The sequence below is a fragment of the Equus asinus genome, chromosome 23 (genome assembly GCF_041296235.1).
Source record: "Equus asinus isolate D_3611 breed Donkey chromosome 23, EquAss-T2T_v2, whole genome shotgun sequence".
NCBI lineage: Eukaryota > Metazoa > Chordata > Mammalia > Perissodactyla > Equidae > Equus > Equus asinus.
In genome coordinates this window covers 66344015-66361310 of record NC_091812.1, presented here as the reverse complement: position 1 = coordinate 66361310, position 17296 = coordinate 66344015, and the positions used below count along the sequence as shown (strand labels likewise).

The window sequence follows — 17296 nt, the reverse complement described above, 5'->3', positions numbered from 1 at the left end:
TAATATCACCTCCAAGCTCTCAAGAGAAGTCTTTAAGTATTGGGAAATTTTTGAGCTCATGGTCTGGGTATAAGCTTTTCAAATTTTTATTTTATTTTATTTTATTTGGTGAGGGAGATTGGCCCTGAGCTAACATCTGTGCCCATCTTCCTCTATTTTATACATGGGACGCCTACCACAGCATGGCTTGGTAAGCAGTGTGTAGGTTCGCGCCCAAGAACCAAACCTGCAAATTCTGGGCCACCAAAGCAGAGGGTGAGAACTTAACCACTACGCCACCAGGCTGGCCCCTCAACATTTTAGTGTTTGCTTGAAAAATTGCATGGCTTCACAGGCAAGAAGTAATATCAGTGTTTTTCTCTTGAATTGACAGCCTTGATTTATTCATTTCTGAGAAAATGTCTGCCAGAGACCCACGTCTAAATGTTCATAATTTGTCTGCCAGTTGTTCTTTCAAGAAGAAATGATGTTCCATGAAAAAGTGGCTAGTTCAGCTTGCAACTCAAACAGTTGCACAAGTGCTTTTCCTCCAGAAAGCCCCCGCTTTTGGGTGCGCAGCAGAGGGCCTTATGCAAACTTCCGTTTTGTTGCACAGAAGATGGAGAAGCCTTGCAGCCAAGGTTTGAGAGTTAATAAAATTCATCACTCTGACAGCGCCGTCACGAACATTCCTAAATGGAATGGGCTTTGCTCCTGTGAATGCACGTAAGTGGAGCACACAGCCACTGCGAAGCATTGTCTGGTGCCCCGGCTTGATTCAGGTCGTCCCTGTGGTTTTAGCCACAGCTGCTTTTGCACAGCAGGGAGAATGTCCACACAGTGAAGAAGGCAAATTCCATCATGGTGTTATTATGAAAACATAATACATAAAACATAATAATTTCGACCCTGCAAGCCATCTGAAAGGATCTTGGGTCACCCAGGGTTCTGCAGAATACTTTGAAAACTGCTGAAACAGGGGTTTCTTTTTCTTGTAAGCTCTCTGGAGACAGGTAATTGCTGATTTGGGTTCTGTGGCTCAGTGATGTGAGAGGTTGAGGCAGAGATCTCAGAAATTCTCTTGGCCTTTTCCTCAGTCTCAAGATGGTTGCAGAAGCGCCAGGCGTCACATCCTCACTTAGCATTCAAAGTCAGGAAGAGGGGCAGCACCAGGCAGGGGTTTTTCTTATTCCTTTTGTATCAGGGAGACAAAGATCATTCCAGAAAGAGTCGGAAAGGAAACGTGGAGGTGCGAGGCAGGGAGAATGGGGTTAGCAGCACGAAGCCACAGAACCTGAACAAGGAAAGCACTTTTGGGCTTCATCATTTCTCATTTTTAATAAAACCGAAGTCTACATTTCTGATTTCACCATTTCTTTGTTCAAAGAGAGGAGCTACACAACATATTATTCCGTTCCTACAATACTTTGTGGGCCTTTTTTGAGGACTAACAAAACATAAAATGGGTAACTCACCTAACATGACACCCTGCACATAGCACTGAATAAACACCGTCATCGTGACACAGACCAGGCGTCCAGGGCCCTCCACAAACTGGCACAGTCCTGCCTGCTCTGGGATCTGCATCCACGCTCCTGAGAAACGTCCACTGCAGCTGGACCGAGATGCCATCCCCTCTCCCCAGCCCAAGGAGCCCTCCCCCGTCCCCCCTCCTTGGCCACTCTCCTGTGAGGTCTCCCAGCTCTGCTCCGTGAAGGAACTGTCCTCAGCCTTGAGTTAGGGGCTGAATTGTGTGCCCCCAGCAAAGATGTGCTGGCATCCTGACCCCAAAACCTCTGAAGGTGACCTTATTTGGAAATGGGGTCATTGCTGATGTAGTTAGCTAATGCGACTGGAAGGGCCCCGGGAAGCCCCTTGAAGACTGGCTGAGCACGCTGGTGAGTCGTGGAGCTAGTGAACAAGCTGATCTGTGCCAGTGTGCACGGCCGTGCATGCACTCGAGGGCTCTTGAGGGCCAGGTCTCCTCCTTACACACACGTACTCCCTCCGAGCCCCGCAGGAGCAGGGTCTCTGGGTGGGAGGGGTGCCTGCCCGCTGCTCTCCCCAGGATCTCCCCCTAGAGGGCTGCCCGGTCCCCTGGGTGGGCTGCTCTCCCAGGAATGGGCGCCCCCTCCCCCCCGGAGTATTAAGGAATGTTCTCTCCTTGGCTTGCTGTTGTGATAAAAGAAAAAAGGCCAAAGGGATCAAAGTACAGTCTTGATGGTATTTAGAGTTTACCTACATTCCATTCGTCTTGTTTCCGAGATTTAACAAAAGCCAGGGACCTCCCCATGCAAGATTTATACTGCTCACAGCCCCTCTCAGCTTTGTTCTCAGGTCCTCCTATAAATTCCCCTAGTCTTCCCGGAGTCAGCGAGGCGCGGTCGGCAGCGCGCTTGGGCGCAGAGGGTGTGGTGCGCCCAGCCCGGCTCAGCCTGGCTCAGCCCGGCGCCGGGGCTGGCAGCGCGCATCCGCGCGTCCGCGTCTGTCCCGGCGAAGCTGAGAGCCAGAGGGCGGCCGGGAAGGCTGCCTGTCCCCCGCCCGCGACCCCGCCGTCGCCGCCCACCCCACGGCGCTTCCCTCCCTTCTCTCCAGGGCGCCAACGCTGTGCTTTCCTCGTTTACCTCGAGTTTTCTGGTCCCAGTGGAACGTAAGACCCGCGAGGCAGGGAGCGGCCGGGACTCGGCGCGAGGGGAGTACGGGCAGCTCCCAGGGCCGGCGGGACCCCGTCCTCATTTACATGCCGGATATTTTGTTCATCATGAACTTTTGGGCATTAATTTTGAATTTTTAAAATATGGCATTAGAATACTATTTATCCTGATCCTTGAGTGTTTTGGCTCTCCCCTGAATTTTGCGCCCCAAGCGAGTGCCTTCCCCTCCCGGGTAGGGAGCTGGAACTATTTTTCTCGCTGCCGTATTCCCAGGGCCTCCGGCAGTGCCTAGCTCATTAACACCCTGGTTCTCCAGAAAAAAGTCTTTAAGAACCGCCTCCGGTTTCTTCCAGGAGTCCGGAACCCTCCCAGCCAGGGCGCAGGGGGTCAGAGCAAACCCCGGAAAGAATGCGGCCCAGGGCTCCCTACCAGCCGTCCCTGTCCCCTCCGGGCCCAACCGCCCTGACCCTCCCGGGGCCGCAGGACACCTGTGGCAGGCGGGGCGGGGCCGGGCGGAGCGCGGGGCGGCGGAGAGCGCGGGCGGGGGCCCTGGCGAGGCGCGGTGGGCGGGGCGCAGAGAGCGCGGGGCGTGGGGAGGGCGCGACCGGGAGAGCCCGGGGGAAGGGGCCGGGCTGGCTCCGCTCCCCGGCGGCGGGTGCTGCGCTGTCGTCGCCGCCGCATCTGAGGTCGCCTGAGCCTGTGAGTGTCTCCCCCGCAGTGCGGACGCCCCTGCCCCAGCCGCAGGCTGAGGCCCGCGCGCTCTGCGGTGCTAAGGGAGACCAGACACCGCCGCCCGCCTGCAGGTGACCATCCACCTGCGCTCGCCACCGCCCCCGTGTCCCTGCGCCCGCGCTCACCCCCTCCTTCCCTGCAGGTAACTGTCCTCCACAGGTGTCCCTGCGCGCCCGCGCTCACCTCTGCCCCCTCTCCGCGCAGGTGTCCTCGCGCCCGGCCATGGTGGACGTGCTGGGCGGGCGGCGCCTGGTGACCCGCGACGGCGCGTGGGTGGAGGCCGAGGCGGCGTTGCAGAACAAGGTGGTGGCGCTGTACTTCGCCGCGGGCCGGTGCGCGCCCAGCCGCGACTTCACGCCGCTGCTCTGCGACTTCTACGCGGAGCTGGTGGGCGCGGCGCGGCCGCCTGCGCCCTTCGAGGTGGTCTTCGTGTCGGCCGACGGCAGCGCGCGGGAGATGTGGGCCTTCATGCGCGAGCTGCACGGCGCCTGGCTGGCGCTGCCCTTCCACGACCCCTACCGGCAGTGAGTGGGCCGGGCTGGGGCTGCGGCGCGTCCCCGAGTCCCCGCGCCTCCCCCGCGGTCTCCAGCTCCTTGGTGCCCCCACCCCGCCGTTCCGGCCTCTCTCGGGTACATCAGTCTCTGCCTCAGCTTCCCAGGGAGGCTCTGGCAGAGGGCACGGGGATCCGCATCCCCAGGGGGGCCTGGCGAGCCTGGATCCGGGTCCACCTTGTCTCTGCCGTCGTGCGTCTGGGGCCCCGGGAATCTGCATTCCTAAAGAGCGCCGGTGATGCTGATGCTGCGATCTGCAGACGCTACTCTGGGAAACGCAGCCTGGTGCCCCCACCCACGCACAGGGAAGACCGGGCGGGTGTGCAGAGTGGAGAGGGAGACGCGGGAGGCCGCCCGGTCAGCACTGGAGGCCCCCGGCCGGTGACACAGCAGCAGTGCAGGGCTGGGGCGATGTGGGGGGCTGGGTGCCATGTGCTGGGCCGGCGATGCGCGGGGCTGGGGTCATGTACGGGGCGGTGGGCGATGTGCCGGGCTGGGGTCCTGTGCGGGGCTGGGGCCGTGTGCGGGGCTGGGCGAGATGTGGAGCTGGGGCGATGCGGGGGGCCGGGGTTGATGTGGGGGGCCGGGGGCCATGTGCGGGGCCGGGGCAGGATCTCCAGGCCGAGGAGCCCGTGCTGGCCGCGTCGCAGTCTCATTCTCCTCGCGGTGACCGGAGTCTCTGGACTGTGAAGGCGCCTGCTGCTCCTGTAGGAAGAACCAGGTTCCTGGACTCATGGACGGCGTGTGTCGGGCGACCAAAACCCTTGCTCTCTAAAGAGATCTCGCCCGCCCTTGCTTTAGAAAAGATGTGAGGTGGGGGACCCTCAGCTCTGTTGGATTTCGGAGTTTGAGGAAGAACTAGAAAGTGACCCTAGCGCTGCATTGGCTGTGGCCAGGGGCCCGGGGAGGGGGGGAGGGAGGACGCGGAGGGGGAGGTAGGATATGGGGGCTGAGAGGAGAGGAGGGGGCAGGAGGGAAGATGTGCAGGTGGGAGGGGGAGAGCATCAGGGGGAAGAGAGAGAAGGGGGGGGGAGAGGACCGGGAAAGTCTTATTGGTGATAAATCTGAAGACTCTGATTTACTTGGCAAAAGGATTCTTTCTAGCCTCTTGTCTCCTGGTGGTTGTAACATGCATTTTGATTTGCTTAGCACTCACATTATACACAGCTTTTGAAAGAATGCACTTAGCTCCGAAAGTGGCAGAGTGGCCATGTTGGTAATTAGGTGATAGCTCAGGCCCTGGGCAGAGCCGCCCCTGGGATTCACTGGTGGGGTGACCGCAGCCTTGTGTCTAATTGCCGAGAGTCACGTGCATCACACCCGTGTGGTGACTGCGCTGATACGTGGACTGGAGCCACGTCCAAGGTTGTGTCCACCACTTGGTGTCTGTTGCCCCATTTCACAGATGTGCCACTGAGGCGCAGAGGACAGGGCTCCTGGCTCAGAATCCATCTTTCTGTTCTGGCTGCTCCCTCTGGGGACCGTGGCACAGCCTCGTCGGGGAGGGCCTTGCGGGGTGCCCTCTGCTCCCGGATTATCTGCTCAAAGCCCCTGAGTCTGCCGCAGCCGCTGAGCTGCTCAGGGGCCCGGGTGGCCTGGTCTGGAAGGAATCCAGCACGGTTTTCTCCTGGGAGAGTTAGCTCCTGTCCCTACCCCTGTCCGTACTGAACCTCGTTAGCCCTGTCATTGCTATTTGTGAGTTAGGAAAGGGGATTCTGTGGGACCACTTGGAGCTATGGCCTAATTCTGCTTCTCCCAGCCCGGATTTCTGGAACCAGATCTTGAAGCAGAAGGGAACCGGCCTCCACCAAGGAAAGCTGAAGAGGGTAGGATGCATCTGCCGCCTTCTGGGCGATTCGGGATGCATGCAGGACACAGCACTCTGCCTGGGCCGGGGAGGGCGGGCCAGGACAGGAGCCCCGTGGGCCCCCTGGGGCTGTCGTGGTGAGGGGCCCCAGCTGTCTCCCCTCAGTGGCCAGAACGCGTCCTCCGCCATCCTCTGGGCCACGCTAATCCCCCCAAGGCTCTCGAGGAGGAGCAATGGCTGCAGAGCCCCCACGGGGTTGCCCCGGGCGTGGCTGGAGGCAGAACCGACCCGCAGCCCATGCACCTGTGGGAAGAACATGCCTAGAGCCGCCCATGTCCTCAGCGTCCCGCAGACGTGGCTTTCCAGTGCGGCCACACGGAACCCGGCGACAGTCCCCCCTCCAGACAAAGAAGAAGTGATTCCTGCCATCCCCACAACTCGAGGCCATTGCACTGGGGGCCGACCTTCTCGGCCTGAATGAGAGGTAGCATGGAAGAGGGGCCGTCCTGCCTGACTACCTTCCCCTGTTATGGGCCCAGAACCAAGCAACAGCTCCTGGCTTTGCCAGTGGGACCCTGGGTGTGCGCGTGCATGAGAAACCCGTGGGGTGGTGATGTTACGTGTGACTTCAAAACACCAGCACCCACTTGGGCTCTGGAACCTGGGCAGACCCCAAGGAGACCTGGAGTGGACCTTGCCCCATTCCTGCCTGCTCTGGCCCCACCACTGCCCCCGGCCATGGCCAGGCAGATGGAGCACCTTGATTTCCAGGCCAGCAGTGTTGGGTTGGATGGAAGAGACAACTCGCCTTGGCCTCGTTTCTTGGGTCAGAGCGGCTCCATCAGAGCCATGGACTCAGTGGGTGGAGTCGGTGCCTCCGCCAGGCCTCTGACTGCCCTCTCCAGCCTGTGGTCCAGCTCCTCCTGGGCCTGCTGACTCAGCACGCCCCCTAGCCACGGAATCTGCTGAGTCTGCGGCTCTCCAGTCTTCTCTCTCTCTACTCATTGCTGCTCTGCTCCCTTCCTGGAGGTCCTGGACCGTTAGAATATTCAAATGGGTCCCCTGGCCTTGGTGTTCCCATCTAATGTACTCTCCTTCTTGCACCAGCCTTGTCTTGGGTCCCGGTGAGCCTACCCCGGCTCTCCAGGGGCTCCTGGTTCCTGTTGCCCACAGGGCTCCATCCATGTCTTCTCCTGCCCTCAAGCATTTGACTCCACTCATCTCCCACCCCAGCCCTTTCCACCTGTGTTCTGGCCCAAGTGGACTACTGACCACTGAGTTCCAGAATACTCCACACACTTTCCCACCTCCAAAGGTCATATACATGCTGCATCTCCTCAACTCTGGAGCCCCCACTTCTCTGCCTGGCAGCCCCTCCTTCTCTGTTCCCCTAGGAACTCTGGGAGCATGTCTGGCCGGGAAGGCCTGTGCCCTGCAAGCCCAACGTACCCCTGTGTTAGGAGTGTGTGTTTGGGGGTCTCTTCAGCCCCTAAGCTGAATTGTCCAGTGCTTGGTGCCCGCAGGGCACTTGTTTGATGGTCGGTTGGAGCAAGTAGAGAGATTTGCTCGGTAACGGTCTGCCCAGAGCCGAGGTGGAAAGAGACAGAAGTTGCCGTGGCAACCCAGAAGCGACTGTGCCAGGGACGAGAACGAGAACGCTGCATTAGGTGAAGGGAGGGAGCGAACACTGCAACAACCCCCAGCACCGGGGACAGGGAGGAGCTGGGCCCTCCGGTTTCCCTGAAATGGTTAAGATGCTCAGTTATCACGACTTCCTTCTGCCCAGCAACGAGGCGCTCTCCTTTCCAAGGCACGGTCTGCTCCCTCTGGACCCAGTGCCCAGAGGGATGGAGATGACTACAGGGGAGGGGGGTGGTTCTGTGCCTCTCCCATGTGGCTCCAAGGTTATGGCTGTCCCCAGGCAGAGGCTGCCATGGTGGCGATTTGCGGGCCCACAGCAGGTGACTCTTTGAAGCTGGAGCAACCCAGTGTCTATCCCACACTTCCTTGCTCCTCAGAGCCCACCTTGCCTCTCATCCCCCTAAGTGTGTCAGAGCTTGATTTAATGTTGCAAGCGATTAAAACCACAGCAACCAAAGCTTAAACAATCAAGGTTATTGATCAGCTTAACTGAAACACTCAGAGGTCAGGAGCTGGTCTCGAGGGAGGCAGGAAGCCCCTGAGGACACAGTTTCATGGCTTTGCCTTCTGCCATGTCTGCTTCATGCTCAGGCTGCAGCCAGTGGCCACTGGCAAATCCAGTCTCTCCTCATGGTGGCAGAGCAGCTGCTGTGTCTCAGGCTGCACATCCTCACACCTTCTTCTTTCCCAGAACACAGGCAAGCGCTCCATGGTTCTGAGTCTGCTAGTTTTCCATTCCTGTGCTGGTTAGTGTAGCCAAGGGCCAGGGATTATGCTGACTGGGCACTTGGCCCAGCTGGAATTGGGGGTGGGTCTGCTCCACCAAGAAGAATAGCCAGCGATTACTCAGTACTTATTATGCACCAAGCCCTTAGCTAAGCTGTACATGTATTAGTCATTTCATCCTCACAACAGGTCTGGGAGGTGGGGCCCTGGACCAGCAGCAGCCACAGTGCCTGGGACCTATCAGGTTGTAGATGCTAAGTCAGGACCCGGGGGCTGGGGAAAGTGTGTGAGGGCCTCCAGGAGACCCCTCACCACTGTCCAAGCCCTCCAGGGCCTCCTCCTCCTGGGGGGTAAAGCCCCAGTGGACCACCCCTCCCTTTCTGACACACCCCCTACCCCCCCAACCCCCCGCCCCCAGCCACAGTGAGGGCTCTGTGGTAGCCCAAGGCCACGCTGCCAGACAGGGGCTTCAGGCCCGGGCGGCGCAGGCTGTGTGGGTAGCCGTCAGGGTGGCTTCTCTTGTCTGCATGTCTTGTTTCATGCCTCTGGGGGAAGCTGGTTTCTTAGCTGTTTCAGGGGCTGTGCAGGATTCTTGCAACACCAGGCGGGACGTCTCCTGACTCGTCTTTTCCCGCCCTGCCTGGTTCCTAGACTTGCGTGGCCTCTTGGTGACAGTTTGTCCCCTTGGTCTGCAGTTGGCGTGGATTTGGGTCTCACTGCGGGACTGTCAGTCCTACAAATGCAGTGTCAGCAGAGCCGTCACTCTTGTGTCCTTTTCACTGTGGACGAGCATTTTCATGTACGAGTTGATCTTTTTGTTCCTGCCCACGTGAGTAGGTGGTGGACACCGCGTGGACTGGCTTCCAGGAGCCGCTGGAGTGGTGGCCGTGTGCAGTGTTTCCTTAGGGGACGGGCCGTCCCTGTGGTTGTCGCAGGTTCCAGGAGTGATGGTGGCCGTCTGTCTGTCCCTGGGTGCGGGTCACGTCGGCGGTGGCCAGCATGTGGGCCGCCCTGCCCCTGAGCTGCCCGCTCTTCCCTCGTCGTCGCTCCGTCTCCCTGGAGCTCTGCTGTGTCCCTCTTTCCCAGGAATAGGTTTGGTTTTGTGGCTCACCCTGTGTTGCTTCATTTCCTGTCTCCGTGATTTCTGTCCTCAATCTTTTGCCTTCTCTCCGCTTGCCTCGTGTTTGCCGCATCACTGTTTCTCAGCTTCCTGGATTAGAGGCAGAGCTGGTCCACGGGGAGGCCTTTCAGGTTCCGATATGCGTGTTTGGACCACGACTTCCTGACGTGCCTCCCCGTAGCCACAGCCGGGTGCGTGGTGTGTGCCACGTTCCTCTGCTTTAATGATTTTGTCATCTGCACCGTTACTTCACACCTAACATACGGCTCTTCAGTTTTTAAATTCATTCCAAAAGATTACTTCTTACTGGTTTCCAGCGCCATTGCCTTATGGTCGGATTGAGTGGCCTGTGTCCGAGCGGTGGTTTGAGATTTAGTAGGACCCCTTTGTGACCGAGCACGCGGCCGGTGCTGTCCCTGTCTCACGGACGGGCCAACACGAGGCGGATTCTCTTCGTGGTGTAGGGGCCGCGTGGCTCTCCTGAGCCAGGATTTGTCTTTGACGTGGGGCTGGGAGACCGTGATGGCGACGCCTCAGGAGACTTGGTAACAGGAGGGTCTCGAGAGCGTTTTCCTTCCACTCAGGTTCATGATCCAGAGGCTGACAGTGAGGACAGCAGGTCACTGTTGCCCGAGGCCCTGGCGGGCTGGCTGCGGGCTCTCTTCAGCCATGCTGTGGCGGGGACTGCACCCGAGAAGGTGGCGCTCCTCTCCCTAAGGGGACATGAGCCGTTTTGTGAAAGGCCACTCACGGGGTCACAAGTGACGGGGAAAGCAGCCACGAAACGTTTCATCCATAGCGTCAGTCAGCGTGTCCTTGAATCTGTGGTGCACAGAGTCTATAAGGCTTTGAGTTTATCTAGAAAGCACGGAATTTCAACTTCTACCATTATACGCACCCGCTATTTTTCAACATCTTGAAACATAGGAGGGGTAAATTTATTGGGTTGTCTGTGGGTTTAGAATTGCACCATACGATACGATAGCCACCAGCCACCTGTGGCTACTTAGATTTAAATTAAAATTAACTGAAACAAAGACTCAGTTCCTCAGGCCCACCGGCCACGGTTCAAGCGCTCGGGGGTCACATGTGGCTGTGGCTGTGGCATCAGGCAGACGGGTGCAGAACAGTCCGTCCCTGCACACACTCTCTGGGGCAGCTCTGGCTTAGGACCGATGGCCTCGAGGAGAAAGGAGGCGCGGAGGGGCCCCCAGGGAGGAGTGTGCCAAGGGCTGAGGTGCAGGCTTTGCAGGCGCAGCTGGCACCGGGGGCCCTGGTCCCCTCCGATGAGTGGCAGCCCGCCTGTCCAGTGCTGACCCTTGGCCCGCCCTCTTCTCTCTGCAGCGAGCTGAGGACCAGGTACCACATCACGGTCACTCCCAGGCTCGTGGTCCTGAAACCGAGCGGTGAGATCATCACTGACAAAGGGCGCAAGCAGATCCGGGAGCAGGGGCTGGCCTGCTTCCAGAACTGGGTGGAGGCAGCTGACGTCTTTCAGAATTTCTCCGGCTGAACTGGGGGATCTCCAGGGACCTGGAAAGGTGTGCGTCGCATTGGCAGCCACAGCGGGGTCTCAAGAGAAGAGGAGCGTGCCCAGGTTACCTCTCTGTTGGTGCTGGTTCAGTTTATTTCCGAGCAGAAGCCCTCAGCTCTGGCAGAAAGAAAATGCTGCCCAGGCAGCGGGGCCCTCCCCGTGGCCTTGTTGGTGGTCATTTTTGTTATTCTTGGCGTAGCTTTCTCCCCATGGACTTAAGTATGGTCACATTGAGCTGTTGAAAATCTATGCAAAACATGTATTTATACAGGCTCTTCAGGTAAAATAGTATAGTATTGATACATTTTTTGGAGATCTATTTATTTTAATGAGATGCTTTTATTACTGAAGATTGCAGAATCTATATCTTTTAATAAACAGGCCTGTTTCCCTCTGGAGCCTGCTGAGGTCCTTCTTGCTCGTTGAAAACCAGGCACCCTTATAAGGAAGTGAAGCGCTCGAGACGTACTGTCCTCAAACACCTTGTTCTCTTTTTCGAAGGGGCTAGTTTTTAATTGTGAGTCTTCTTGGGATTTTTTTCTTCTCTTTGTTTTCTTTTCTCACACTTCTTTTTTTTTTTTCTGCTGAGGAAGATTCCGTTTGAGCTAACATCTGTTGCCGATCTTCCTCTATTTTGTATGTGGGGCACTGGCACAGCCTGGCCACGGACGAGTGGTGTAGGTCTGTGCCTGGGAACTGAACCTAGGCTGCCAAAGCAGAGTGTGCCAGACTTAACCACTAGGTCATGGGGCCAGCCCTCACACTTATTTATTTATTTATGTTTGTTGAAGAAGATTGGTCCTGAGCTAACATCTGTTGCCAATCCTCCTCTTTTTGCCGAGGAAGATTGGCCCTGAGCTAACATCTGTGCCCATCTTCCTCTGTTTTGTATGTGGGATGCTGCCACAGCATGGCTTGATGAGCTGTGTGTATGTCTGCACCTGGGATCCAAACCCGCAAACCCCTGGCTGCCCAAGTGGAGTGCATGAACTTAACCACTAGGCCATGGGGTCAGCCCGCCTCACGTTTATTTTTAATAGCATCATAATATCTTGGAAAGAAATGAAAATTTCAAGGCTATATATTCGTGTCTTCAATGTCAAACCTCCACTTTTCCTAAAAGAAGCTGATCCATCCGGGTAAACAGAAGCCCACACATAATCTTTGCTAATAGCAAGAGGACTGTTTGCGCTTGCAGGTGCCAGCCTCAGGCCTCTTCCCTCGCTGGCCGGCCTGCCCCCCACGGCCAGTCTCCTCACTCCTTTCCGTCTTCATTCTGATCTGGACGATTGGCATCATGGAATACTGGACACCCACCTCCAGCCCAGTTCCCATCTGCTGACTGGCCCGGCTCGCTGGGTCTGGCAGCTGGGAATCTGGAGCAACACTGTCGCTTGTAGGACCCAGGAATCCATGCATTCCGGTCTGCAGAGCCGTGCGGGCAGCATGCAAGGCCCCCGGGTTGCTGTGGGAAACCTGGGATGTGACAGCTGAGTCCTCCAGGGTGAGACCACGTTGTCGGCTTAATTAGAGCGGGACCGGGGCCTCTGCGGCTCAGTCACTCTGTCCGCCGCCGGCTCCTCTAGGAGTCGAGTTCTCTCCACGGGAGACTGAGACCCAGCATCATCGGAGGCCACGGTTGACTAAAGACGTGTTTGATGGAGCTGAACCGGTCATTATCTGCCCCAGAAATAAAGCATGTAGGAAGGCAGTTTTCTTCCCCAAACCAGAGAGGGCATATTCATTTAATTATGGTATTTTCTTCCAGCTTTATTGAGGTACAACTGACACATAACCTTGTGTGAGTTTAAGGTGTGCAGCTCGATGATCTGACAGACTTATAGATCGTGCACCCATCAGCACCGTAGCTTAGCTCCCGCCTCCATCCCGTCACATCATTACCATTTCTTTTTTTGTGGTGAGAACATTTAAGATCTAATTATGGTATTTTAAATCACGCATTGTTGGCAGAGGATGGGCATCTCTTGCAGGTGGAATGTCCACAAACCGTGTGTGTGTGTGTGTGTGTGTGTGACCCACAACCACAGACTTCTTAAAAAGTGGAGCTGTGTCCCTCCTGGTACACATGCCACATGGCAGCCCCGGACCGTGCTGACCCCATGGGCTGGGGCGCCCCACTGCAGGCTGGGGGCTGTGTGGGATCATGTGGCACTGCTACACCCCACCTGAAACCCACCTGACCCCACTGCCCTGGGGCACAGTCCCTCCTCCAAAACACAAGGCCCACGGGCAGTAGTTAAAAAGGAGCTCCCCCTGGCACCTGCATCTGTGAGAAATGACTGGGGAGGTCCGTGCCGCACGCCAGGGCTCCGCAGCCAGATCACCTGCCCTCCAGGGTCTCCCTCCGGCATCTGCCGTCCACTCCCCCAGGCAGCCCGCTCGGCTTTGTCCCTGTCCCCGCCCCTCGCTCTCGATTCCTCATCACAGAGCTGCTGTGGCTCCTTGTCCTGATGCTGCATCTCCTCCCGGGGACCTGGGCTGGCCACAGGCTTCCTTGTGGCTGAGGAGGCGGCAGTTCACCCGGTAAAGAGGACATTCTTTATCTGCTCCGGGGCGACAGTGGGAAGGCTGGCTCGGGACCTCGCAGACCATGTCTCCTTCCTCTGTCACATAGGAGATCTTTCGTTACTCCAGGCAAATAGGATCCCCGGGGTGAAGGCCTGTGGTTTGGGGTCAGCATTCTCAGTGATTGGGTGTAAATCATTTCTCTTCCCCATTTTCTTACTTTCCTATTTTCTTTCTGAAGCAGGAAGGTCATTATCTTTATCTTCCTTTCCTTACACACGTGTCTTGATGATTTTATTAGTTATGAATAACCATGTTTGGTTTAGGGGAGAAGTGCATCATATTAATGCAAGGTTTTGGATATTCATTCATTCATTCATTAGTCCAGTGTCTGGTGCCTTTCGAGCATCTGGGCTGGCAGACGTTAAACATGACAGCATCACGGTCTGTGAGGGGGCTGGGGAGGGAGCACGGGGACCTCAGGCAGGGTCGGGGCTCGGTGGTGAGGGCGGCGGATGGAGCTGGAGGACTTGCAAGGACACCTGCTCATCTGAGGCCTGTCTCAGATCTTAATCACCATCTCAGCAGCCCTTCCCCGGAGCGCGGGTCTGAGGCTGTCCACAGGGTTGGTGTTATTTCTCCATGTTGATAACGACCGTCTGCTGGGAGTTGGACCACAGAATGTCTCTGTGTTGAGGGAAGACACTTAGGAGTGTCTCTGTGCTGCAGAGCCCCGGCTCTGATGGAGGGCGAGTCCGCCCAGTGTCCGGGCCCGGCCCCGCCAGCACACTTTGCTTTGCGATCTTTTCCTGGAACAGCTTCACGAGCCTCCTGCGCGTGGCTGGCCTGCCTCACGTGGGGCTCGTGAGTGGCTTTCCTGGAAGGATCAATATAACCGACTGGCTGAAAGAAAGCGCCAGGTTGACAGGACAAAAGGGGATGGGGTGGGGATTTTCGTGGTCCATGGAGCAGGTTTTGTGGGAAAGAGGTTTGTGAGGCTTCCAGATCACAGGAGGAGAGAGGCAGCATTTTTAGCTGCGGCCGACATCTTTGCTCACTTGTCTGGAAGTGTCCCTGACAAGGCCCCTCTTTCGTCCCTGGTCTCCCGGCTTCGGAAGAGAACCAGGAAACCGCAGACTCGGGTGGCTCCCTTCTGGGTAGGCATCAGAGCCACCTCCGGAGTTCCTGTGGGGACGTTCAGGCCCTGGAGGCCACGTGTCAGGATCTCCGGGCGCTTATGCCCTGAGGATGGTGCTAGGGTGACATTGATTAAACAGACACACACACGTAAACGAAGCACCTTTGCTGTCAGAGTTCATCCTGATTTGCAGAATCAACGGCCTTGAAACGTTCTTCCTCCTTCCCCACCATCGGGGCAGTGGCACCTGCCAGGATCCCAGAGGAGCGTCGGCCTTGTCCCCAAACAGCCCCCGACCGGCCACGGTCACGGATGCGCCCCCAACCCTCACCCTACCCAGGGGCCATGGCGAAAACCAGACAACAAACTCAGCAGGGTCCCCTTGCCCTAAAGAACCCGAGTCAGGAGGAGAGCGCGATTTACGGGAGGGGCAGTTCATCCTCCTGCTTCATGATCCCTCCCGGCCAGGACACCCTTCAGTGGCTTGTCCATCCTCGCCTCATCTGCAGACGCCGTCTGAGGACTTGGTCAGTGTGAAGACGCTTGTGCCTCCTCCTCCTGCCAGGGCCCCCCGGACTTCGGTCCACAGGGGAGGAGACAGGCCCCTCTGGCCCCAGGTGGCAGGTCACTGAGTGCTCACAGGGCCCACATCCCCACCTTCAGCCTCTTGGCACCTGCACCAGTCGGCTGAGACTGTGTGAGAAAGCAGCACACAGGGGGCAGGTTAGACGACACAAATCTATTCTCTCCCAGCCCTGGAGGCTGGACGTCTGAGCTGAGGGTGCAGGCAGAGCTGGTTCCCCGTGAGGACTCCCTTCTTGGTGTGTAGATGCCGTCTTCTCCCTGTGTCCTTACACGGTCGTCCCTCTGTGCGTGTCTCTCTCCTGATCTCCTTTTCTTATGCCGACCCCAGTCCTGTTGGATTGGGGCCCCTATGTGTGACCTTATTTAACCCAATGCCCTCTGTAAAGGCCGTGTCTCCAAACACAGTCACATGCTGAGGTCCTGTGGCCAGGGCTTCAACATAGGGATTTCAGGGACGGGAGACCCGACTCAGCCCACAGCGCCTGACACTCACTCCCCAAAGGGCCCCATGCTGGGCAGACAGACGCCTGCTCACACATAACACACCCTGAGTTCCAGCAAACCCAGACACCCAGAAATGGCCCAGGAATGAGGAGGGGCCCAGCAAGCCTTTCAGAGGCCTCTTTCCCTTCCAGGCCACCCGCTCTCCTGCCCTGCCCGCTCGAGGGGGCCTCTGGGGTACGGGACAGGGAGCACAGGGCCTCTGCTCCGGGCTGGACTGGCAGACATCGCAGCCTGCAGGCAACATGGCGAGTGCGTGGACGCCACCAGGACCAATAGCCACTCCCCGGAGGCGGGAGGCTAACTTTAGGCTAACCCGAGATGCTGGGCTCTGAGGAGACCCCAGAGAGGCGGCCGTCCGGGGGGTCCTCCCCTGAGACAGGGAGCTTCACCACCTCCCAGGCTCAGTCCTCTGGGACCAGCCGTCTCCACTGCTTGCCCCTCCAACAACAACGACAGCAATAGTAGTAACTGCAGAGGGCTTGCTGGTACCCAAGCCCGTTCACTGGGTGTCCCATCCCTCTTGGTGTGTGGCAGGCTGGGCGGGCAGCGCTGGCAGCAGTTCCTGGCCAACCCGAAGCAGCGGTACACACTCTGCAAGGGGGGAGGCTCCCAGATGGCTCGCTGCCTCCTTGGCTTGCTGACCAGCCACTTCCATGCCCCAGGCTGAGCAAAGCCATTGGGTAGCAGGATGGACCAGCCCTTGAGAAGGTGAGGGTTTGACTCAGATGGGACTCTGGGTGCAGTGTTTCAGGCTCAGGGGTCTCCAACACCTTCTCAGATTAACTCAGCGAAGCTGGGTGGCCCTCCCGGGGTGGCACAGCCCTTACCTTCCTGCAGGTCCTTAGAGGGAGGTGGGGACACCTGCCTTAGGGCCATCGTCCCCAGAAGAAGGCCGGGGCTGGCAGAAAGCCTGTGCAGAGAGGGAGCCTGCAGCTCGCTCAGCAGTCACTGCAGGGCTCCCTGTTTTAGTCACCAGGACTCTGACTGCAGAGCTGCACACAGCAGTTTAAAGCATTTCCGGGGAATTCTGGCCTCAACGAGGATGTTTTTAAAAGGCCGCTCACCTTCTGCATGACAGCCCCCCTGGACCAGCCCCACGCCTCCGTCTGCCAGCTCTGATGTGCTGCCCGGCGGCCTGTCTTCACCATGGAGATGAACCCTGGGTGCCATCCACACTCCACCTGCCACTGGCTCCTGCCGGCTGAGGGGCTGACTGCTGTGGCGTTGGCTGGAAAGGCCCTGAGGCTGTGGACGTGGGGCCCTGGGTCACGCAGAGCACTGGGGGTGGGAGCAGGGCTGTGGGCTGAGAGCACGATTTCCTTTCCAGGTTACAAAGTCTCAGGCTGGCTCCAGACTCAACCCCAAAGTATAGGTGATAAACAGCACTTTTATGACTCTGGTTTACATAAAAAGTGAATATTTCTGTAACGGGACTGATGGGCAAGACCCCTGCCTCTCATCAGACGGTCACTGTCGTCCCCTGGCCAGGCTCCTGGCATCCACTCCTGACCTCCTAGGATGTGTGGTCTACACAGCAAGTGGAACGATCCTTTGGATGTTGAAATCTGATCGTGTTGTTTCCCTGCCTTTCAAGGCCTTGAACTAAAGTCCAAGCGCTCCCTGTGACTGCCTGCAGCTCTCCGTTTCTCTGCACTCGCTCGCTCCACCCTCCTGTCCCTTTCCCTGGAGGGTCCCTCTCCATCTCTCTGCAGCACTCACCCTTCAAACGACTCTTTTCTGCCCAAACGGCTCCCCAGAGACCTCTTCCCTGACCTGCTACACAAATGGCACCCAGCTCC

At 57.7% G+C, this 17296-nt stretch overlaps 1 protein-coding gene across 1 annotated transcript; it reads left to right on the top strand.

The window, feature by feature from the left end:
* The first annotated feature begins 3247 nt into the window (after positions 1–3247).
* NXNL2 (nucleoredoxin like 2) lies at positions 3248–11140 on the top strand. The gene is made up of 3 exons (XM_044757027.2): positions 3248–3332; positions 3570–3889; positions 10555–11140. Exons 2-3 carry the CDS (start codon positions 3588–3590, stop codon positions 10721–10723), a joined length of 471 nt encoding a protein of 156 aa, XP_044612962.2. The 5' UTR covers positions 3248–3332; positions 3570–3587; the 3' UTR covers positions 10724–11140.
* The last annotated feature ends 6156 nt before the right edge of the window (positions 11141–17296 follow it).